At 39.4% G+C, this 23,918-nt stretch overlaps 1 protein-coding gene across 2 annotated transcripts; it reads left to right on the top strand.

Moving 5' to 3' along the window:
• The first annotated feature begins 1,610 nt into the window (after positions 1 to 1,610).
• On the top strand, positions 1,611 to 22,663 carry RIPK2 (receptor interacting serine/threonine kinase 2). 2 transcript variants are annotated; one of them, XM_053945406.1, is made up of 11 exons: positions 1,611 to 1,828; positions 5,482 to 5,635; positions 6,685 to 6,840; positions 9,104 to 9,261; positions 12,292 to 12,341; positions 12,679 to 12,840; positions 14,237 to 14,322; positions 14,514 to 14,603; positions 15,450 to 15,555; positions 19,446 to 19,625; positions 20,758 to 22,663. In XM_053945406.1, the coding sequence occupies exons 1-11, from the start codon at positions 1,647 to 1,649 to the stop codon at positions 21,081 to 21,083; spliced, it is 1,650 nt and encodes a 549-aa protein (XP_053801381.1). In that variant the 5' UTR covers positions 1,611 to 1,646; the 3' UTR covers positions 21,084 to 22,663. The 2 variants fall into 2 exon arrangements, with proteins under 2 accessions (XP_053801381.1, XP_053801390.1); XM_053945415.1 differs by lacking the exon at positions 5,482 to 5,635 and having other exon boundaries at positions 1,709 to 1,828.
• Positions 22,664 to 23,918: the final 1,255 nt, after the last annotated feature.

The following is a 23,918-nucleotide window of genomic DNA, read 5'->3' on the forward strand; positions in this document are numbered from 1 at the left end:
TTTCAGTCAGTGTACTTAACACTATAAATATACATTAAATCAACACAGCACACAGTAACAAGATGCACAAATAAATCTTCAGTATAGGGACATTTTAATGGCAAAGACTGTAAGTATGTATTTACACAGTGGTTTTATAATGCAAGCTCATGGTAATTGTCCTTTGCATATCATTTTCTTTTGAAAACAAAATCTTCCTTATACACCAAATTTAAAATTGTATGACTAATGGTACTACCAACATGGTTAATACAGAGAGAGATATGCATAAACAGATACCCAAAACTTGCATATTGGAAACATTGCCTCAAGATTACAGTTTTGGGAAACTACCTAGTGTGTCTAGAGGATACGGACTAACTGAAAACTGAAAGTAGACTAAGTCACTGGTGGCTTTACATGGTTGCTCATACGTTCATAATGCTGAAGCATTTAATCTTGAAGCATAAATCATCCAAAATACAAGACAATTGTCAAAGTCATAAAGCTAAAGTGCTAAGACGTAGACAGAATTGAAAAGTTGCTGCCATGTCTTAAAATGAATGCTAAGAAATATTTAACATATTATAGCCTGAAAAAGTAGGTATTTTCCCTCATTCTCTGGTCTATATCCATGAGTGGGAGAACAGAGAGGTGAAAAGCTACATGCGCTCAGCCCATGATCCACACACATGGAAAGGGCAAGTGAGTTGCTCTATTTACCTTTATTTCATCCTGTGGAACTGTCAATCCTTGTGGAAAGCTACTAATCTATACCTTTAAGTTAAATTACTTTGCTAGTCTGTGAGAACTTGGCTTGGTGAATAGGCATTACAAAAGCTTCCTGAGCAACCTTCACATAAAGCTCTCATAAATACATCCATGTATCAGGGAGCTCTCTATGAGCATGGGCAAGGGTGAACTTGCACTTACTGGAAATTGCGAAATTATCTTTTTGAAATACTGTTATCCTGAAAAATTTTCCTAGGACAAGCGTGGAGGAGATAAGCGACTGCATGAGACAAAGCTTTCCTCACTTCGCTTGAGCAATGAGTATACACCGGATGGGGCTCTGAGCAACCTGGTCAAGTGGAAGGTGTGTCCTATCCTAGCAGAGGAGTTGGGACTAGATGATCTTTAAGGTGCCCTCCAACCCACATCATTCTGTGATTCTATGCAGCGAACAATTTACTGCGGCGATCTGCCCTCGGCTCTGACATCCTGCATCATTTTTCGAGCGCAGAACTCGCCCGCGCCCCGGACGGAGGGCGATGCTCCTCCTGTGCAGCGCAGGGGACGCTCCTTCGGACGGGATGGGGGGGATGCTCCATCCACGGCCCGAGGGACGCGGCCCACCACAGCGCTCCGGCGGCTCCCGAAGGGCGAGGCCGCTGTCCCGGCACGGCACGGCACGGCACGGCGCTCCACGGCACGGCAGCACCGCGCTCCCCCGCCTCGCTCCTCCCATCCCGGCTGCTCCGCCTTTCCCGACCCGCAAACCGTGGGACGCTTTTTCCGTGAGGAAGTGGATCGTCGGTGGGGTAGAAGGAGTAGAGAAGTGCTGGCCAGCTGGAGAGCAGGCGGGGCAGGGAGGTGCGGGGGGAAGCGAGGAAGTGGGGCCGGAGGAGCGGCGCTCCGGGCCCCGCTGAGCCCGGCGGAGTGCGAGCATGAGCGGCGGGGGTGGCCGGGCGGGCGCCCTCAACTACGGCCTCCCCTCCATCCCCTCCAGCAAACTCCCGGACTTGCGTTTTATCAGCCGGGGCGCTTACGGGACCGTGTCCGCCGCCCGCCACGCCGACTGGAGGGTCCCGGTGGCTCTCAAATGCCTGCAGGGGCCGCTGCTAGACAGGTAACGGGGTGGGCAGGGGGCCGCCGGCGTGGGGCACCGCCGGGCAAGGGCCGAGCCGAACCCGCCTTTCCCTAAACCAGCCCCCAGAAAGGGTCGAGGTGCCGGTCGAAGATGCCGGCGTGGGTTTCTGAGGTCTGTGGATCAGATCCTGGTGTTTCCGTAGGCAGCCTTGCTTTAATTCCACGGGGAAATGGGATCCCACGAGGATGATTCAGCTTGAGCCAAGAGAAAGCACGGACCGGCCCTGGAGCTTCCTCTCTTTCGATTATTGTAAAGGAGTGGTTTCGATCTCGGTCTCTGAGACATTGAGTTGTTTCTTTTGGAGTTTTTTTCTTCTGCACTGTGCACCTTGAGCCCTCCTTATGGTGGGATTGACAGAGTTTGGCTTCTTGCTGGGTCTGTTGGTTGCTAACCATTTTGCTGAGGTATTCTCAGGATATTGAAGTACAGTGATTACTGTAGATTTGGTGTTTACATAGAGAGAGGAATATCGGGAGTATACTGTTCTATCCATTAGAGCTTGCTTTTAGAAGAAGCTTCTCTGAGACCACACGAAATTATTATTTTCCCCCAGATCTCACAGTACTAAGAGAAGCTGACTTAAAATAATAGGCTTGTAGACCCCCCCCCCTCCCCCCCCGGGGAAAACTGGTATTTTCCGTGTAACAGTCGGGTTCCCTGTTTTCCAGGTACCCAAGTGGCAGCATATTTATTACAGGAGCTGTCACTCCATGTAAGGGGACAACAAGTTGTACTTTTTCATCACTGTCTTATTCAATCCCCATAGTTCCAATTTGTTAACATATTGATGCAAATTTGCCTCTTCTTAGGTTGTCTGAAGCCTACCTGACTATAAACCTGCCTCTGAGTCTTATCTTCTAGTCTTCAAGCTTTTGCCTCAGGTTTCTTTGAACTAGTATTAGGCCTTTAGGTAGGATAGCTTCACCCAGAAAGGCTTCTAGTCTTGTGACTCAATATACTCAAATATAAGACAAGTTGCTTTAAGCTCTTTCACCTCTTATTGCCCAGGTTTGTGTATACACAGGCTTTATCTCTGAAATCTTGCCAGAAATGGAATCTCAGTTATGTTGTGTTTTCTGATAAGTTGGGGGAGGGAGTGGACAGACGGGTGTTGTGGGGGATTTTTTGTTTTGGAATTTTTTTTAATGTCTGCATAAATCCCAGCTAATTGGAAATACAGCATTTATCCTCAGAACACCGCTGGGAGAAACCACCAAGGCTATTTTTAGACTTGTAAGAATTTGGATTAGTGGGACATCTAACCTGTGAAATTATGATTAGAAGGGCAAGTGAGGTGATCAAAATAATTCAGTCACTTACCATGATGCCTTAGGTTTTAGCTTTTTTTATTTCTCAGATCAGTACTGCTTTAGGATGTAGTTCTGAGCTTCATATTAAGGGATAGTAAGCTCTCTTCACAGAGTAGCTAGGCAAAACAATTCCTTTCCTAGCTTGGAACCAAGGACAACCACCCAAATTTCAGTCCCAAGAGCATAAACAACATGGACTGAAGAGGGAAAAACAAGAAGGATCAGACTTCATAACCTAAAGCTATAATTGGACAATTACCTCCAATATGCTAATGGAGCAGAACTTATAAAAGTGTGAGACCTCATGACTGGTCACACACTTTTGTGACCATTTTGGCTTCATCTTGGATGTAGCGTTGGCTGGGCTCTTGTACTGCCTAAAGTGTGTCCATTGAGGCCTTTTAATAAATACCTGCTTTATTCTTTAACTCTGCCTAGCCTCTGTTCTAGGTCAGCCTTAATAAGGCATCACCATATATCATGCAAAGCCCAGAAATGCTGTCAGAAAACTCAAAGCTGTAAAAAAATCCATCATACCGAGTCTCAGCAGCAAGTGCTTTGTTGGTTGTACAGTAGGCAATATAAAATGCCAGCCTGTAAGTGTTGTCAGGAATAGGGATGAGTTCATGATGCCATTAATTCCCCAAGTGAGAAGCATGTGCTGTGCATCCCAGAATATGGTATGTGACCAGGCAAAGAGCAAAGCCAGTTGGGAAGCATTTGTGGGAATGTGCTCATTTAGGCATTACTCAGTGCCCTTCTGGCATGGAGCAGACAAAGGTGAAGTGACTGACAGGCACAGGAATAGACTGCAGTATGTCGCAATTTGTTTCCCAGCCACAGCTGAATCCCATGCTAATGTGCCTTACTGTCTGGGAAAAACCCAAACTTTCTCAAACCTAGTCATTCTGGAGAGAGAGAGGAAGGTATAGAGTTGTCTCTTCCATCCCATGCTTGTCTCAAAGGCTGCCTTTTTACTTCTGACATTTCCTAGAGTTTCCTATAAGTCTTTTTCTATCACATAGATAAAAGGACCTTAATTTCATATCCATCTAAATTCAAAATTTCCTGCTGCTAAGAGCTGCGGGCTTTAGTTCACTCTTTTCCCATATATCCTGACGGCCTTTTCTTTGTGAGTGCTAAGCCTACCTTGATGGATCCAGATTGCTCTGAGTGCTTTGGGGTGTGCCCTGAGCTCAGTGGGCACAAGCCAGCTCTCACCCTGGAGCTGTGCTGTGCACATAACACAGTGCTGTGCTGAACAAATCATGATGGACATAGCCCTGGCCCCAGCACAGCCCTATTGCTTCTGAGTCAGACTGGCTCACATCCAAAGGATCAATATGCTGTAAATGTCCTGTATTTGAATATCCTAGTCATGTACTTGTACCTGTACCAGTCTCCACTAAGATCAATTTTTGTTGAATTATGCTTTGTGATCCAACTATCCTCACTGACAACAAACTCATTTTTTTTCAAGACTATTTGAGGTATAAGGCATACCAAATAGTTTCTATTTGCAGGGATGGAATCGTACTCAATCTTAAATAAAACTTGAACTTCTCAAATCCATGTGCTGCAAGGCCTGAATTTGTGAAGATGCATCAAACCCACAATTATGAAGAGTTTTAAGGATGCACACAGTCAAATTCAGGCATCCAAAGGCACTCATCATGAGGCTGGTCTATTCCTGCTTGCTGTGAGTCTAGGGGATGTTTTTTCCAGAGAGTGATTCAAAGCAGGAGCTGTTTGAGGGAACACTTTATGTGAAAACAAAGGATAGTTAGTTGTTCCTTTTCCTTCAGGAAGGAACTTAGTTTCTTTCAGAAGTCAAAAGTACATTCCTTTAGCCCCTATTATATTAGTGTACATCAGAATCCACTAGATTTAAATGGTTGGAGAATCATGTGTATTAAAATCTCCACTCTCTAGGAGATAATTATTGGGCTTGAGTGAAAACTCAGGTTTTGAAGGTGTTCAGTAAAGTGGGAGAAATGCAGCTGGCTGTTAATATTATGGTTACAATGAATGGTGGAAGCTGGAAGTTCTGACTTTATTTATTGGAAACATGGATGAAATGTGTGATGGAAATAGATTTGTGTGGTACAACAAAACCAGGGAAGCCGTCTTGTCTGCATTTTGCAGATTCTGATTTGTCTTACACTGTCTTGGTCTCAAAGCAGCATGGTAGAAATCAAGTGGTGAAAAGGTGGTGCATACAGGGATATAACTGATAGAGAATATAGTGAACCCAGCATTTGCTTGGAGTTTCGCAGTACTGGTATGGTAATGTATATTATTTGTTTGCTTGTTTTCTTTAAGCGATAGAAACCACCTTCTAAAAGAAGCAGAGATATTACACAAAGCCAGGTTTAGTTACATACTGCCAATTTTGGGAATCTGCAACGAGCCTGAATTTCTGGGGATAGTTACAGAATACATGATCAATGGGTCATTAAACCAGCTATTGCATGGGGTAAGTGTACTTATGGTCTTTAAATATGATACCTGGCTGCTTCAAGTAATTTTCATACTTAATTAGTACAGTAAAGTATTTTATTTATAATATTTCATGTTAGAAGACAGTATCCCTAGTAGTTTTGGTGCTCAGAGCTTCTGTATCTCAAAAACACAACTAAATTCAGCTGATTTAAGTTTTGTTAAACTTTTCCCTTTAATGTTGTGACCTATAATAAGCTTTATGTTGAATTATTACATACAGTCACTTTAAAAATCTCAGTTGTTCTCTAATTAGATTCTGAAATACTTATGCTTGCTTCAGTCTGGGTTTCTGAATTACTGCCAATACAATTGATTTTTTTTAATGAATTTGAATTTTTTTTAAAAAATGAAGATTTTGACTTTTGTTTATAGAAGCTAAATATTGCTAATATAAACAGGTATGATTATTCAAAGCTAATTCAGTTGTGTCTCAATAGAACGAAAGTCTCTTCTCCACCTTTCATCAATACACATGCCTTAGAGAGCTCAGCTGTGTTTTTCATAAAGGCATTAGTGTCAATATAACTTTTAAGACTTCAGTTGAGTTTTACTGCATTTTTCTTGCTGTATTATTATTTATAAAGGCAGTATTTTGTGCATAGTTTTAATACAGTTTTGTTTTGTTCTCCAATTTTAATTGCAGATATGATTTTTGCCATTCTTTGTGTAGGACTCATAAATTGTGGGTTACAAGTTTCATGCAGAAGTTCATCTGTAATTCATATTTCCATATGAATGAGTAGTGTAGTAAATGTTCAACATGATGTACAGCAGTCATGAACTACTATGTGAATGCTAGGGAATGGAAACATAGCACTGCATAGTTATTTTTTTTTGATAATGTTTCTTGTAACAGCTTATGAGTCTTAATGCACCATTACAATTTTTTAAGGAGTTTGTGTAATGTATGTTTTAAAAGATTACTGTTTGCCCAAGTCACTTTCTTCTTTTTATTAAATAAGTCTTTGTGTGTGCTGTTAGAAAAGAGGATTATATTCTGGTTTTGTGGTTTTATCTTGGCAGAAAGATGTATATCCCGACATTCCCTGGTGCCTGAGATTCCGCATTCTTTATGAAATTGCTTTGGGAGTAAACTATTTGCACAACATGAATCCTCCATTGCTGCACCATGACTTAAAAACCCAGAACATTTTGCTGGATGATGAGTTTCATGTCAAGGTAGGGTTATTTAATTCTTATGTTCTTCAGCATCCAGAATGAGTGTAAGAGTTTTCATTATTGTAGAGGAGGAAGGGTGAGGTTGTGGCCATACAGAGAGGATGTAATTGTATGGTGGATTTTTTTTTTTTATCCTTGCAGACAGAACTTCAGAGTTTTTCTTTTGAAAACTCTGTATTTTATCTGTCTGAAAAGACCAGAAAGATAGAATTTAGGCTGTTTCTGCTATAGCAGTAGCTGATACTCAGTAGTGATGACACTCTTGTTTGTCAGCCTTCCAAGGTTAGTTACATCTGGCTCTTCCTGAGAAGAAAATAGAAAGTGTTCCTGCCTGAGATGCTCTGACAAGTTACTTCTGATAGGCAGTAGGTCAAATTCAAAGGTTAATGCTCCATTTGATACTTATCATGCAATATGGACATATCTGTTCTGTTGGTGCTGTATAAGAACATGTAAAACAGGACTTTAAAATCCTAGTACGTTGGAAGGTGGCTTTCGTGAAGCTCCTTAGAACAAGCAAACACATGCAGAAGTATCAGTAGTTAAAAACTTCTGCCTTTTAAAATACCACTGCCATGATGTGAAAAAGAGACTGAAAGTACTTCTGACAAAATGTTTAGGTGCTTCCATAATTGCAAGTGTTGGTTTTGTTGTTTCTTTACTTTAAAAAGACCTGGTTTTACAATTGATAGAATATTTTACTCAAGTAAATGGAAATAAGAGATACTTTGCACTGAATTTATACTTGAAAAGTGAATGTTTCAGTTGCTACTGTAAGTTTGGTCTCCTTGTGAGTCCTTTGAGCAAAGATCCACTGCTGGTTTCTTCTTTCTCCATTTCACAGAAATTTTTCTTGGCAGCAAAGTTCCTCACATGGCTTTGTCTCCGCTCACACCCTCAGCAGGTCATGCTTCCTCCCACTCAATTGTGCTGGAATTGCCATCTCTCAAGCTTCCTGATAAACCTGATCAGGGAGTTAGTCCAAGTCATTTTTTTATCCACTCTCTTTCTAATCCCTAACAGCTTTGGTGTGGTCTGGTGCTCTGCCTGATCATATCTGAACAGTTTCTTTGCTGAGACACTTGAAGGGAAGAGGTTAACTTTTGCATACCTGCCCTGCCTCCTGTAAGGAGTGTCCTTAGGGTTTTAAGTGAAGCAAGATTCTCTAAATTAGTACAGTTTACAGGAAATGCAGAAAAGGTTATTATGCATGCCAGTTAGAAGAGACACTGCATATGTATAAGAGTAACACCGTTCACGTTCACGGGAGTGCTTCTAACTGTCCCTGATTTACTGAATGAGCATGAGTTAAGACCAATTACAATGAGGAAGACTTGATAAGAGTGAGTTGTAGAAAAGAAAGGTTACTTTTCATTGTGGATTTTGATGTATGCTCTTCAGAAAGCTTGTTTCTGTTACCTTAATTGCCACAGCACTTGCACAGGCATCTTTGTTGAAAATGTTTTTTGCTGTTGTGCAAATGCTGGACAAGTGCAGAGCTGGTAGCTGGCTGCTTATCTCCCATGTATGCCAGACACTGCAGCTCAGCCAGCAGGTGCATTCTGCTAAATGTTTCTCTTCTTATCCATAACCTAATCTGACATCTGGTGCCCTGGCTCATGAATGTCTGAGGATGTAAATGCAAGTCAGTTACTTCTTAATATAGATGCACGGTGTCCTGTAGAAAGGAGCAAGGCCCCAGAGTGCACAGTAAAGAAAATATTCAGCAACTTTTTGCAGCACAGAATTTCAGAATATCAAATTTATTAATTCAGGGTTAATACATCATAGTTTTGGGAGTGAGGTGAAGCGCGCTAAAATTGTTCTGTGAGAGGAGCTGCCTTGGTATATTGGCAAGCTGAGTTATGTACAGCTACTACGATTTATACTAAACTTATGCTTTCTTCACAAGGGAGCTACAAGTAATCAATGATTTTTTGTTTGTTTTTTTTTAACACAAGGAAGTGTTTTTCTTCATATGGCACAGGTATCTACAGCAGATTCCTCAGCCATAGTGTACATGAGTCCTTCCTTAAAAGAACAGGATAGGGAAGTGCTATAGGGATAGCATGAGTCACGACCTGGGAATGCTTTATGGACTGGAGTTGATGTTTCCTGTTGCTAGGAGAACCACATACTTTTTGTGTGTCAGGTTAAGAGATTTGGGTGACTCCTTTTTCTGGATGTATTTCAGGAATTTCTAACAATTGTCAGCAGATAAAACCAGTTTTTCTTCTCAGAACAACTGATTTGACCTTTCCAGATTGCAGATTTTGGCATGTCCAAATGGCGTGTCGTATCCATGTCCCAGTCCCGAAGTGAATCCTCCTTGCCGGAAGGAGGGACAATTATCTACATGCCACCTGAGGATTACAACCCCAGTAAGAAAACCCGGGCAAGTGTGAAACATGACATCTACAGGTAACTCCTGTTGTCCTCTAGTGGGGCTTGAAATCTGAGCTCAGATATGATTTACTGAACTTAGATTTTAACATATTCTCAGCAATTTTATTATTTTCAAAGATAATATCATAGCTATGTAGGCTAAATTAATTTAGAAATAGAAAATTGAGTGATAGCTGGATTTAATGACTCATTTCTTTTGTGCTGTGACAAGTGTAATGCTCCAAAATTAAGCTGAGACTACAGAAATAGGTGGGGGACTGGTTTCTGTAAATGAGTGTACACATACAGACAATGCAGGGAAAGAAGAAAGCCATTCACACCATCAAGTCAATGCACATACTCTTATAATTAGTGCAATCAAATAACATAATTTTCAGAATGTACTTGGGGGAAAGAAGAAAATGTAATTTTGGAAAGGAGGTAGATAAAAACAGAGTAGTGGGGTTGGAGAAAGTAGTTACAGTTATCTCGTTAAGGAATAATTTACATTATGAAAGTTGTGGTAGTTTTGTGTTGTCCTGAGTACAAGTAGTAGAATAGTAAATCGAGTGGTGGTGACCCATATAACAAAAGGAAATCTCTCTGAGGATATTGGAGTTACAGTCGGCTGGTCTAAAATGGTTTGGAGAGCTGTGAGATTACTTGAAGAATTTTGAGAGTAATTATCATGTGTAAAGGAAGATTGAGGAGACATGAACTGGGCAATCACTGTGACAAAGTCACATTGTCACATCATTGTGGTGCAGTCTGCCACCTTTACCTTCACTGATCTCTGACGTGGTTATATCTTGGTGAGAGATGACTCAGTCTCAGAGGGTCCTACTGATTTCCAGGGAAACCACTATTTCCCTTAATTATCCCTTACCCTTAAGAAACACGTGAAGTTCCTTGACATTCCTTTCCAAAGACTACAGACGACAACACACCTGCTTTCTTTACCCTTTGATGAGAAGATATGGATAAGGAAAACATTGAAAAGGAAAAAAGGTGTATTGAGGGGAAAGAAAGGGTGACTGGCAGCTTAGTGAATGGGTGGAGAGGAAGAAGACAAATGTTTCTTAGAAAGAAAATAATATTTTCAGAGGAATAACAACCAAATAGGAGAAAATAGGAGAACACATCAGAAGGGCATAAAAACCAGATAAATTTGGAAGGAAAGACATTATGTGAGAATAAAGAAGAGAGACTGAGACAACATTGGAAAGAGAGATGTTCAAGGCAGGAAGACATGAAGTTGCAGAGACAGTGAAGGACCACCAGAAAGGCCACACAGGAGGTTCCATGCTCATGATCAGAATGAAATGCTGCAAAGCAGAAATAAGAAAGGAACACAAGAATAGTGTAAAGGGGGATGCTGCAGTGTTGTAGAACTGAGAAAATAATCTTTAACTGTAGAAAGAATCCAAACTGAATGGAAGATATTATTAAATAGCTGGATGTTTTCTGGATGTCAAACTAATTGATCACAGCTGAGTGTTGTTGACATATTGAAGCTAATTTGTGAGGAAGGATCTTTCTTAAAGAAACAATTTGTTTAAACTACAATCAAGCAGCTTAACTTCTACAAAAGGGATGATTTGCTATACCAAAAAAATCAACCTGCATGGATTTGCCAGAATACATCAAAAGCAGACTTTTCTAACAGGGAGGACTGCTTTTATTAAAAGATACATGAGTAAATTTTGTCATTGAAGAATGTTAAAATGTAAGCAGAATAAATAGCTAGGAAAACTCAGTTTATATTATTTGATGTTAGGCACCAGTTATTTGTTTTTACTTCATTTTTTAAATTCTTACTTGGTAGCTGTTGGATGGTACAGTGCTCTAAGGCAGTTAAATGTAACCTGTATGCAAAATTTGGTACTTCTTAGTGGTGTAGGAAGGAACCTCAGTACATTCATACCAAGGGTGGGGAGCAAGCCTTAACAGCAGTTGGTCATGGTGGTTATTTTCTGGAATGACACTGCTGCAATGCTTATAAAGACTTGGACTGAAAATGTGGAAATCCACACTTGTCAACATCTTGAGTGTATTCTGAAGTTTTGGAAGCACTGAAGCTTTAGCCTGGATTGTCCTTTGTAAATCTGGAACCAGGTACTTGAACACAGTGCTGTGATTAATACTAGGAGCTTTTCATGGAATAGAGCTTCATTCAGATATGGTAGAGTATGTAAGGAAAAGTTGAAGAGAAGGACTGAGAATACAGTGCTGCTTTTAAATGAAATCAGCTAACCTTATTTAAATTACAAAGTTGTTTAAAATTACCTCTTTCTAATATATCCTGATGGCTGAAGAGAGTGACTAGTTACTAAAGATGGGGCAAGTTTGTACTCACTGAGCCACCTGCCATTTGTGTTGGTGTGAATGGAAAAGAAGGTCACTGAAGCACATGTGTGTTCAATCTTGTGGCATTTGTTCAGAGGAGTCTTCCCAAGAGTCTGTTTTGGAAAGTGAATGCTGTGTGTGAGTGACATCTCTTCCTATGGAGAAGACTGCAGACGTTGAAAGCATATATGGGGAGGGAGGAAGCTGGAGTGGGCATCCCAAGGGCAAATTTGTATCTTACCTGTCTCTGTGAGGATGTATTGGGATAGAGCTGTGGATCAAAGCCATCCTCCCTGTTAATATCCAGCTTCCCATAGGAATGTCAGGAAATGTCAGTCCATAGTGGGAAGATGCCAGAATACTGCGTTTAGGACAGAGCAGTTGGCTCTCTGGGGCTCACTTTAATTTGTGTGCTGAGATTTAAACTCCATGTACATAATTCACAACATATTAGCAGAACCAAGTTGATACAGATTTGGAATAGGAGTTTATATGCCATGGATCTTGTCTGTACTTAATAGTATTAACTAGTTCTAGGTGAAGTCACCCGCTAGTTTTCATATATTCATGTCATCATTTTAGTTAGCTGTAGTCAGTCCCATGTGTGCTTGCGGGACATTTACCAAAATGTTTTAAATACAATGTAAAGCTGAGCATATTGTGTTGTTAATTGTGTGTAGTCTAAAATAACATCTTGTGTACTTTTTATACTGTAAACAGTTATGCAGTTATCATATGGGAAGTGATGACAAGGAAACAGCCATTTGAAGGTAAGGCCATGTCTTCCTTTAATTTATTTTTCCTGCCTTACCTAGAGGTTAAACATGAAACCTGCAGACTTAATTATAGAGGTTACTTTCTAATAATTCAATTTCTAAGCTTGTTGAAGAACACTTTGAAATACTTTTCAAATTAGATTATATTTTTAGTATCTTTTTTAATTACAGTGTTGTTTCATAAATTAAGAATACCTTTTCTTTAATCAAGAAATGTAACCTTATTTTGATTATTTAAATTCTATGTCTGCAAATGGAATTACTCCTCCTATACAGTTAGCTCTTTATATTGTATATATTTCTAATGACTTCACAATGTCTGTTTTGACAGAAGTTATAAACCCCTTGCAGATAATGTACAGCGTGTCACAAGGACAGAGACTAGACTTGAGTGAAGGAAGTTTATCAATGGACATTCCTCATCGAGGGCTTATCATAAGACTGATGGAAAGTGGATGGGCACAAAACCCAGATGAAAGACCGTCGTTCTTAAGTGAGTTTACCTTGCCAGATTTCTGTTGAACATGGTACTTACAGAGCAAGGCTATAGTCTTGAAAGAGAAGTGTTAAAGATATCAGGAAATCTATGTGCTTGGTCTTGCTGCTTATGATAAAGTGCTTGGCTGCTTCCTTCATGTCTGCAAACAAACTTTTATGAATGAAATTATGTGTGTACCATAAAACCAGGTTGGGTGTTGGAGTCTTGTGCATTTATCATCTCTTAATTTACCTGTAAAAAAGCAGCATGTTTTGTTTAACTACTTGTGTTTGGAGTTTTTTGTTTATTGTTGAAGATAATTTGGGTTTTTTTTAAGGGGGAAGTGGAAGAAGTGAAGTATAAAACAAGTACTGTGGGATTTATGAGCACCCAACCAACACCAATGAACCATTGCACATTAGATAAGTTGTAGAGACTTCTGCTTGTATTTGCATCTCAGTGTAAATCTTTCACTGACACTTTAATTGTTGCATCTCCTTTATCAAGCAAGAACTGGATTTTTTTTTCCAAGCAAGAAAATGTATCTAAATACAATATTTTCTAAAATCAAAAATAAAGTAGACACATCATGACATTTCCATATGCATTCTTGTTTTCCTATGCCAATTAACAAAAAAAAAAAAAAAATTTAAGTGTGTGGTCACACTGAAGGGGAAGTTAGCTGGGCTACGTACCCTAGTGTGAGCTAACTTGGATTCTCTTTTTAGTGCCATGTGTGTAGTAAGATGGTCTTTGAAAAAAAAAAAAACATGCATTGCTTTTGCCACTACTTTACTATCATAAAAAGAAAGAAGAAGTTGCAAAACTATTGCAAAATTAGGGGAAGTCCAGCTCACTGATGGGGAACTTAAGCAATTACCATAGCATAGGGACACAGACACACTGAGGCCAGTGTCATTTGGTTTCACTGGATGGGATAGGTCAGTGCTTTGACTATCCCATCTTCTCTGGCCCTGCCTCATGCCTTAGGCATATATTCTGGATATTGCTGTGTTGGGGGTGTGTTTGTTTATTTTTCTGGTATAAATCTTTACCACCTCTTTTGGAGTGGGAAGACAGCAGCCCACTCTATGGTGTTTGGGTCCTATTCAGCTAAATAGGCTTGACGGGGCTACTTTAAAACACAGCAAACTCACCAATGTCTCCATTCCATGAGTGTAAGACTTACATTATCCTGGTCCAGCATTATCCTGGATCTCTTTTGGTACACATTTCTTTTGGTGGTGTGAACTGTTTTAAGAGAAGCAATCAACTTCTGTTTTAGCAGTATAAGTGGTTTGATACGTGTCAATAGACAAATTATTTTTGTAAATGTCAGAAAGACACTTTAGTACAGTGACAACTTGATTTCCACTTCAAACCATTCACCAAGTACTCTTCCTTTGTTTAGAATGTTTAATAGACCTGGAGCCAGTTCTGCGAACTTTTGATGAAATAGCTATGCTGGAAGCAGTAATTCTCTTAAAGAGATCAAAGGTAAGTGGCTTTTGTTACAGTCATGAGTTGGTCAAATGAGTTGGTAGCTTTCACTTGCTAAAAGAAGCATAATCTTGTCATTTCTCCTCAGTTTCCTTTGTTTAATCTTGTATCTGGTTGAAACGTGTTGTGTGGTGTTGTCATCTTGTCTTATAGCAGAAATTTAATACAGGTAAATATTTCTCTTCCAGTCATTATATGAATCACAAAGTATTTACAAGAGTGGAAAGAAAGCAAATATGGAGCAGATATCTCTAAATATACCTCTGAATCCTGAAAAGGTAAATACTTTGTGTTGCATTTAGTATGTCAGCATCCTGAAAGATTAAAGGAAGTTTAACTTGGTAAGAGGAGCTGTTCTGCACTTTACTTTCCTGTGCAGTCAGGAAAGGCATAAAATGCATTACTTGAGCCAGGGTGAAACAAATGCAAAGCCATGTATGTGAAGATAGAAAAGGGCACGCATGCAGAAATCAGAGGGCATCTAAATAAGGGAAAGCTCTAAATATGGCGTGAAGCTGTCCAGGGGAGGTTTAGGTTGGATATCAGGAAAAGGTGTTTCACCCAGAGGGCGATCAGGCACTGGAACTGGCTCCCTAGGGAATTGGTCACAGCACCAAGCCCAGAAGAGTTTAAGAAGTGTTTACACAATACTCTTGGGCAAATGAATCTTGGGGTGGTCCTGTGTAGGGCCAGCAGTTGGACTTGATGATCCTTGTGGGTCTCTTCCCACTCCACATATTCTGTGAGTTGGTGATCCCCTCAAGGAGGAATGCAGCACATAATGCCTGCCAATAGTAAGAGATTGTCTACTGCTCCCTTACACCTTTATGGAGCTTGCTTGTATAGGGTAATATAGATTTGCACTTATATTATGATTCTTAATGCTGCTGCTTTTGGTTCTTACTAGTAGTTAAACTTGTATACAAGATTGCTGTCATCTTTGAAAATATGTAAGTTTTTTGGGATTACATGCTTTCTTCTGATTTATCGTATTTTAATTGTGCTGTCTATTGAGCATTTAGATAGCAAGGCAAACATGGTGATGGGAAGGTTCTCTTTTAAAGAAATTGCAACTTCATATTTGTTTCATGTGCCTGTTCAATATACACCTGGATTTCTTTCAGCCAACATACTCTAGCTCCATACAGTGCGATGCACTTCCCCTTCGGAGCATCTCTCCAGATACATCAAAATTCAAGTCTATTCCCCAGTGTAATATCCTCTCATCAGGTGAGATGCTCTTGAGTTTGTGTAAATTTAAGTTGCCACTGCAGCTTTACATTCATGCTGTGACACTGCATTTGTAGTAGAAAGTTGGGTTTCTTCATGTCAGGAAAAAGTGTATTTTTTAAACTTAATGCTCTGGGTAAAAAACTAGCATTTTAAAGCTCTGACTTTCTGTTCCTATCACCTGAGAAGTCTCTACAGCTCATAGGTTCAGTTTTCCTATTCAGAGTTTTGAGTGCAGAGCTAATATTTTCTTGTCCCTTCAGACTCTTGGCAGATTTGACAGATTAGTTAACTGCATCTTCTTTTTTTTTCTTTTTTTTCTTTTTCCTTTTTTTTTTTTTTGTGAACTACTTCTGAATATAAAAAAGGCTACACATTTTAAGGCATTCTAGAAGCTGAGTAAACTCAAAGTTTCCAGTGCAAATTTCTACATCATTTTTAATTCAATAACTAAAAATGTCTCAAACAGACTGCTTTGCAAAAGTATCTGCACAGACCTTTTGTAGCTGTCCCCTTTTATGAATAAAAGTTGGCAAAATTCCCTGAGAAAACTCAATTTTGAGGTTTTGCTGACATCTGAAGCCAGAAACATAAAAGGGAACCCAGGTGGAATTGCAGTATATAGTGAAACTAAAACTACATTTGAGTTTCTTCCCTTGACAGAACATAAACATATTTCAAAGGAATAGAGCGTCCTCTGGCATTGCAGGGACTAGGAGTATCAAAGCAGACAAGACTATTGACTTCACTGCTATAAAATAAGGACATTAGAAAGTATTCTGAGGTGCTGCAAAACCAGAGGTACTCTGGTAGAGGTAGGAGAGCACAGGCAATTCCTGTTTCAGCTCCTGTTTGAGCACACACACAATTCTGAACTTCTACTCACTGTACTAGAAATGTATAAAAGAACTTTGATAAATAAATAACAGGAGGCTTAAGGACTTCCAGTTACTGGAGAAAATGGCAGAAAGCAAGTGCAGGGTACTTTGGCTGTACCTCAACTGAAGCATTTATCTATACAGCATAAAAACCTCAGAGACAAAGAATAACTCATATTTACCTAGCTTAATAAGTATGTTTTGGTGAATTTTAGAACATGGAGTATTAGTTTGCGCATGAGCACGGACTGTAAGGGTAATCACATAAGATAATGATAAATACTAGCCTTTCTTGCTGCTATGAATTCCTGTTATGAATTGTTGTGTCTGTTTGTGGAAAGCATCAGTGAAAATTTGTTGGTGCAATTAATCTGATTGGGCAGCTGGTGGTTGTTTTATAGAGCCATTGTTTAGATTTTATTGTGTTTATGTATAGGTACTGTAAAGCTTGTGAAAATAGTGCCTATAAAACCTTACTGCAGAAGAGTTTGTTACTACTTTGCCAATAGCTGCGTCAGGTAGTGTTGTAGTGGGAAGCAAGACTGACATTCATCTTGCTTTTCAAACTCAGATGCAATTGTTACAGGTGCAAATTCTATTCCAGGTAGCTGTTAGCAAGAGAGGGGTTTGGCATGGCACCAAGGCAAAAGTTAATGACTACAGAGTCTAGCTGAGTTAATGACTATAGATTCTTGTTTTTTCCATCAGTACAATCAGAATACTTTTTCAGAAAATTGCTTCTTCAGAGTTAAGACATGTCTTCTAGCCTTTAGCCTTTGTTTTCATCTTTACTTTTTTTTTCCCCTTCCCTAGTGAGCTTTTCTTGGGTATTTCTTTAAACAGATCTTTTCCCTCTTCCCATTTCATTTCTGATACAGAGAATGGGATGCACACTTTCGAAATGCCTTTGTAAAATAAACTTTATTCTTGTAGTATCCTAACTAGTCCTCCTGGTGCATGTTCTAACTTAAGTCAGTGAACTAAGGCTGTGTAGCATTATGAGAGACATGACAAACTTATTCTGTCTATGAAATCCCCCTTACTTACTATACCTTAGAATTTTATTTTCCTTTCTCACAAGATCCTTCATTACAGAGTAACCCTCTTAGGGGTTGTTTTTATTCCTCATCTCACCTCTAATCATCAGCCCCAACTTGAAAGAGAAAGTCTAGATCTCATATTTTTTCCTTCTTTTTCTATTTCTGTTACTCCAATCTTCTAGGTTACCTAGGTTTTTTTTTTAGTAACTTGAGTCAATCTGTTTTTTTCTGAATAACTCTCATTAGCATTTTTTTCTGAGGGAATGGGGTTGTTTAGCATGGAGAAAAGGAGGCTCAGAGAGGAAATTTTGCTCTTTTGCTCTCTGCAACTACCTGAGAGAAGATTGTGGCCTCTTAAATTGGAGGCCTCTTAACTGACAAGCAATAGCAGCAAGCAGTAGGATAAGAGGAAATGGCCCTGAGTTGTGCTGGGGGAGGTTTAGATTGGATATTAGAAAAAAGTTCTTCATGGAAAGAGTTGTCAAGCATTAGAACAGGCTGCCCAGGGAAGTGGTAGAGTCACCAGCCCTGGAGGTATTTAAAGGATGTGTAGACGTGGCACTTCAGGACATACGGCAGTGGTGGACTTGGCAGTGCTGGACTTGATGATCTCAAAGGTCTTCCCAATGGAAACAATTGTGTGATTTTATGATTGCATTTTCTTATGCTGTGTTCACTGGTCCAGGTCATTCTCTCATACCAGTACAATCCTACTGCTTTTGTCTTTATGTTAGGAAATGAAATATGTGTGCCTAAAAATGTATAACAATCTACCCCAGGACCGCCAATTGAAATACTTTCCTGAAATGGTCTTTCACTCACAGTGGTTGTGTCCTAATCCCCTTTTTCATGCAGTAGATAATATCTGCTGCTTCACAGTACATAGCTCTGCCCAACTTTCTCCCTTGTTCATGAAATAAAATACTAGTTACTATGAGTTCTAGTCCACCAGTTTAAAATACTGAGAATGGAGTTTCTTCCACATTTTCCTATTCCTGCTCTGTGTACTTACAGACATATTCTTCTACAGGTCAAGAAAGAGCTGGGAATACAACTTCAGATTTCCCCATTGGACAGGTAATCTTGAGTTGTCCATGGGGCTACCTCACTGTGTCTTTAGATATTCATCTGAATTCTTGCAGTTAGTTAACATATTAGTTATTGTGTCTTTATCAAGTGACACTGTGAAAGTCTAATCAAAGCTATTTGTAGAGTTAGGCACATGTCCTGTAGTCGTTTCTCACCAGCTGTTTGTTATCTCTTCCTTGTGTCATTCCTACTACTGCTTTCATATCTGTCATCTTTTTCTACTATAAAAAAATTCTAAAGGTAGAAACAGTTAAACTTCCCCTCTGATAGAAATCCTTTTTACTTTTCTTTGCAAAAGTTTATATAAAGCTTTCATGAAGTTATATCCTGTTTTGATGGACTACAAAAAGCTTCCATTGGCTTCCTACTGAACGTTAACTTCTCCCACTGCTCTTCATGTCCTTTTCCCCCATCTGAATCTTTATTTTAATATTTTCATGTTTGTTACACTGCCAAACTTCATCAAAATAAATTAGTCTGCTTTCCTGCTGATTTTTAGTTACCACTCCAAATACTCAAAGGATTTCTTCTGTTCTTCTAGTCCCTACAAAAATTTTCTCTTAAACAGAGCTTTTTTGTTGAAGTTCACATCTACCAGATGTATACTCCCAATATTTCTTTAAAATAAAGCAGGACCCCAAACCATAGTCAGGCCCTGGTAAAATATGAGGGGCATAAATACGGCGGCGCGTCACGATGTAACACATAAATGTACTCAGAATTTGAGTATAGGGACTAATTTGTTGTATATCATGTAAAAGTAGTTGGTTTATGACTTCTTTTGTGAAATTGCTCTAAATAGTCTCTGGTGGGTGTATGTTATTTGTGCACAGCAGTAATACAGCTTGTTCTTTTTCTTTTTCTTCTCCTTTTTTTGTCTAAGATGGAAATTGTGGGTATCTACACTCTCTTAGCAGCCAGAGCATGGATGAAAATCTGTCTGTAACTCAAAGTGCCAGACTCCTTGTGCATCCATACAGTGCTGTTCTCTCAACTGACAAGAGAATTTCAGATGCCTCAAGTTCTGCATCCCATGTGCTGCAGTCATCGACGATTCCTTCAGGTAAAGCAAACACTATTTGATTCCAAGACCCACAATAAGTGTTCTAACACTGAATGTATGTCTGTATGAAATAGATACTGGAACTGTTATTCACAAGCAAAATGAAAACAAAACATATGCATATTAATAATGCAAAATTAAGTAATCCTGTCCTTGTTGACTTATATTACAAAGTAAGCAAAAACAGTGAAAAATGTGACCAAGTACAGCTACCTGTAGCTACTAGCTTTTTTTTGTCCCCTCTTAATCAGATTCCTGCTGCCATGGGTCTTCTTTATCCCATTCCCTTTGCCCATAGTATTTCCATTATTTCCTACTGCTGTAGCAGTGCTAGAGTCCAGCAGAACAGGAGAAAAACTTAGCTCAAACTTAGTCACCTTGTTGCCTGTCAGTTCTCACTTTTTAGGCTTTCCAGTCTTCCATTTAGTAATGGTGGGGCTGAGAGAAGCAGCAACTGTCAGCATATCACCTGTAATGATCCTCTGTGTTAGTTAGGAGCCCACTACATTATATTCTTATGCTTCAAATAACTGTTAAAAGTTAGCAAAAAAGTTAACAAAAAGAAACTTTAATTCATTAATTATTCAGATATATTTTTTGAGGGGCCACACAATAATATGCAACTTTATAAAGATCTATTGCATCATCCCTCCTCTAGAAATATGAGAATCAACACTCTTTCACTGTGTGAAACCTCACCTTGAGAAAGATAGCAGGAAACTACAGGGATGTTTTCAGTAATCTTCAATAAAAATCCTCCTGGAAAGTAAATTACCACCTGTCTCTTTTTAGTACCACGTCAGGTTGAACACTGGAACAGGTTGCCCATGGAGGCTGCAGAAGTACCATCACTTGGAGATGCTCAAAATTCAGCTGGACAAGTCCCTGAGCAACCTGAGTTATCCTAGAAGTTGGCCCAGCTTTGAGCAGGACATTACATCAGATGACCTCCTTGAGGTTGCCTTCTAAACTAAATTATTCTGTGATTCAGATAGAATAAATACTCTAACCACCAAATTTGTCAAATTGGAACATTTTAACATTTTTTTTCCCAATTTGTTCTTTGTTCTGTGGCAATATATTTTGAGACAGTTACAATCTCTTCCTTTTTTCTAATCCTTTCCAATCTCAGATTTTGTATTGGAAACCACACAACAGAATGTAGCTCATCAGTGGATACAAAGTAAAAGAGAAGAAATTATTGATCAGATGACTGAAGCATGTTTGAATCAATCACTGGATGCTCTTCTGTCAAGATTTTTACTCATGAAAGAAGATTATGAACTTATAAGCACCAAACCTACAAGGACATCAAAAGTACGACAACTGCTTGATACTTCAGACATCCAAGGAGAGGAATTTGCCAGAATTATAGTACAGAAGTTGAAAGATAACAAACAGCTAGGACTTCAGCCTTATCCAGATATTGTATCTAATTCTCAAAGACTGCATCTTTAAATTTATTCTTTCTTTATGAAACCATGTGAATATTTCTTACAACATGATTCTTGTTTCTATATAGTATTTTATTTATGTGTAGCTTTGTCTTTACTGTGCCTTTGTAGAGTCTCAGAAATGACCCTGAGTTCTTCTGTCCTGCATTTGGTCAGTGCTCAATTAATAATTTGGAGTGCAATCATAAAGCCAAACACTTGACAGTTGTTGACTCATTTTGTAAAAATATTTTGTTTATACATGACAAAGAAAAACATTAAAGGTTTGCCATTTTACATATTTGCCATTTATACACATCCTTTCCTTTCATCTCACAGGATTGAGACATTTCATCTTAACATGGCATGTTTGTTTTTCTCGTTCCATCTGCTCTTTCTCACATAGGAGAGAAAAAAATCTAGGTGCTCTTTTCCAGGGCTGTTCTGCTGTGTGTATAATAAAATTCCTTCCTTAAGCCATGCTGGTGTGCATACAGGAGGGGAGTGGTAGGTGAGAGGAAGTTTATATTGCATTTTTGCAGGATTATTTATTGTTTTGTTTTGGTTGTTTGTTTTTTTTTTTTCCCATTTTGTTGCCGGAGCAAGTGCCTCAGACCACAGCATTAGAAGAATTTTAGTCCAAAGAGGAGCCAAAGGGGAAGGAGGACGTTGTGCTTGTCATCTTTGTTCTGCTCAGAAGTGATACAGTAGAAAGGCTGCAGCTATAGCATTTTACATTGTGTGGTTATAACCACTTCAGCTATTCTTGAAATCATAGTAGGATGAGATCCAGGAAGAACTTACATAAGGGCATCCTCAGTTAATACCTCTTTAACATTTCCTTGGTCACCTGCTTTACCTTTGTCACCTGCCGTTCTACCACCCCTTACTTTGTCACCTGCCATAAATACTTCTCATGTCATGTTGCTAGACCAAACTTCTAACTGAATTTTATTTTTGGTATTTATATAATGAACTACATAAGTAGTTGGGTCTGTACAAAGATCAATGCCATGCTGGAAGTAATGTGCTGGGCTCTCTTCTGCTATCACCTGCTTTAACCTTCTCCAGATCACATCTCTGCTGTCCTTTTTTATCTGAAGGTAACATGTTGAGGCACAAGTGGAGCTACCTGAGAGGAAAAGGTATGTGGTATTTTTTTCAGTTCATTTCACAAGCCCTTAGTGACTTTATCTAGATGACTTCAAAACTAGTAAAAAAATTACTTGCTTGAATTTGTCAGAACACAGCACAGGCAGATTATTTTTGCAAACACTAATAAATAATTACAATTTCTGCTCAGGCTATCTAAAATTTTGTAAAATCCAAACTCCACATACAAGAATAGTGAAATATACCTAAATTACCATGTAAAAAGGAGGAGATAAATGAAAAATCCTAAGTGATGACTGTTTCAAAACCTATGGAGATGTGAGATCTGCCCCATTTCAATGATTCAAGTTTCAGTGTAGGCATTATTGGTTGCCAACAGCTTACTTTTTTCAGTATCTTTATGATTTTGTAAACTGAATTACAAGAATACAATGTATAGTTTATTGGATAGCAGAGGTTTAAAATTGTTTTTAATAAAGTAAGTTTTTGACATGAACTGGGTATTTGCCTTTTATCCTGCTTCTGTCTGGAAGCTGTAAAATTAAAGTTAGCTGAAACCAGGATTATGGTGCAATGGATGGCTGTGGTTTTCCAAGAGCAGACCTAATCATGTCTAGCAGGGAGAGGTCTGAGGAAAGCTGGTGCCAGAACTGTGTGTTTCACTGCACATCACATTTTAAGCAACAATTGTTCATTATTATTGGTGCATAAAATAAAATTTGTGTCTTGCAAGGTGGCAAAGTAAAATTTCTTCAATGTGTGTCTAAAATTCATCATGTAGTAGGAACTTTCCTGAGGACCCACTGTAAGACAGCTACGTGAGGGAAAAGAGCATCCTGCAGCTTTCAAAGTCTCCCTGCTTACTCCTGCCTGTCAGTGCAGAACTAGCTTGGTTTCCCTTAATTACAATGTTAAATGTGGTCCTGTGAAGTCACATTCAGGAATGGTGCTGTCACATTGCTGCAATCACTATGGGCTGCTCCTCTTCATGTGCCATCACCCTGAGGTGCCACAACTGCAGAAAAAGTAATTTTCTACCCCCAGCTCCGAATATGCCCATGTCTGTAAAGCCATGAGCATTCCAGCCAAAGCCCAGGCCTCCAAGGAAACCCTGAGGCTATTCAGTATAAAAGCTCGGGCCAATCTCCCTCCTCTTTCCTTGGACCCTGAGCCTCCCTCCATGATGGAGTACAACCATAGAATAGTTCAGGTTAGAAGTGACTGCTAAGGGTCAGCTTGTCCAGCCCTTCTGCCATGGCTAGGGACATCTTCAACTGGATCTGGTTGCTCAGAGCCCTGTCCAGGATGACCTCCAGGAGAGACACTACCACTCTGGGTGACATCAACCAGCCCTCTCCTACGTGTAAGGCACACACAAATTTCCTTAAGTGAAAGGTGGGAAGGGGCAGCCACAGCTGGGGCTTGAGAGATACAGACAAGGGCATAAGAATGATTTGGTGTCAGCATGGGAGGAGACAGGTTGAGGTTGTGTGCTTGGCCACACAGAGCTAAGGGTGTGTGGAGGTGACAGATGTGAGGGTCAGTATGAGCCACAGTCTGATGCTTCTGTTGTTTTACAGTTGTTTTAACAGTATTTTGCACATTCCTCACTTCTGTATTGCAATTTCTAAAAGATTTTTCTGCTTATTCAATCCAAGAGGAAATGCTGCTGATGTTTCAGACTTGACAGTAAAAGCTTTTCTCTGCATTGTACCAGCTCACTGAAAGCCTTTCAAAATGTGCAAGT

The sequence above is a fragment of the Vidua chalybeata genome, chromosome 1 (assembly GCF_026979565.1).
Source record: "Vidua chalybeata isolate OUT-0048 chromosome 1, bVidCha1 merged haplotype, whole genome shotgun sequence".
Taxonomy (NCBI): domain Eukaryota; kingdom Metazoa; phylum Chordata; class Aves; order Passeriformes; family Viduidae; genus Vidua; species Vidua chalybeata.

Coding starts and splice junctions, on each gene's coding strand:
- RIPK2 (XM_053945406.1), top strand. CDS start 1,647: ATGAGCGGCGGGGGTGGCCGGGCGGGCGCCCTCAACTACGGCCTCCCC. Junction 1,829..5,481: donor CAGGGGCCGCTGCTAGACAG/GTAACGGGGTGG, acceptor GTTTTCTTTAAG/CGATAGAAACCACCTTCTAA. Junction 12,841..14,236: donor TGAAAGACCGTCGTTCTTAA/GTGAGTTTACCT, acceptor TCCTTTGTTTAG/AATGTTTAATAGACCTGGAG.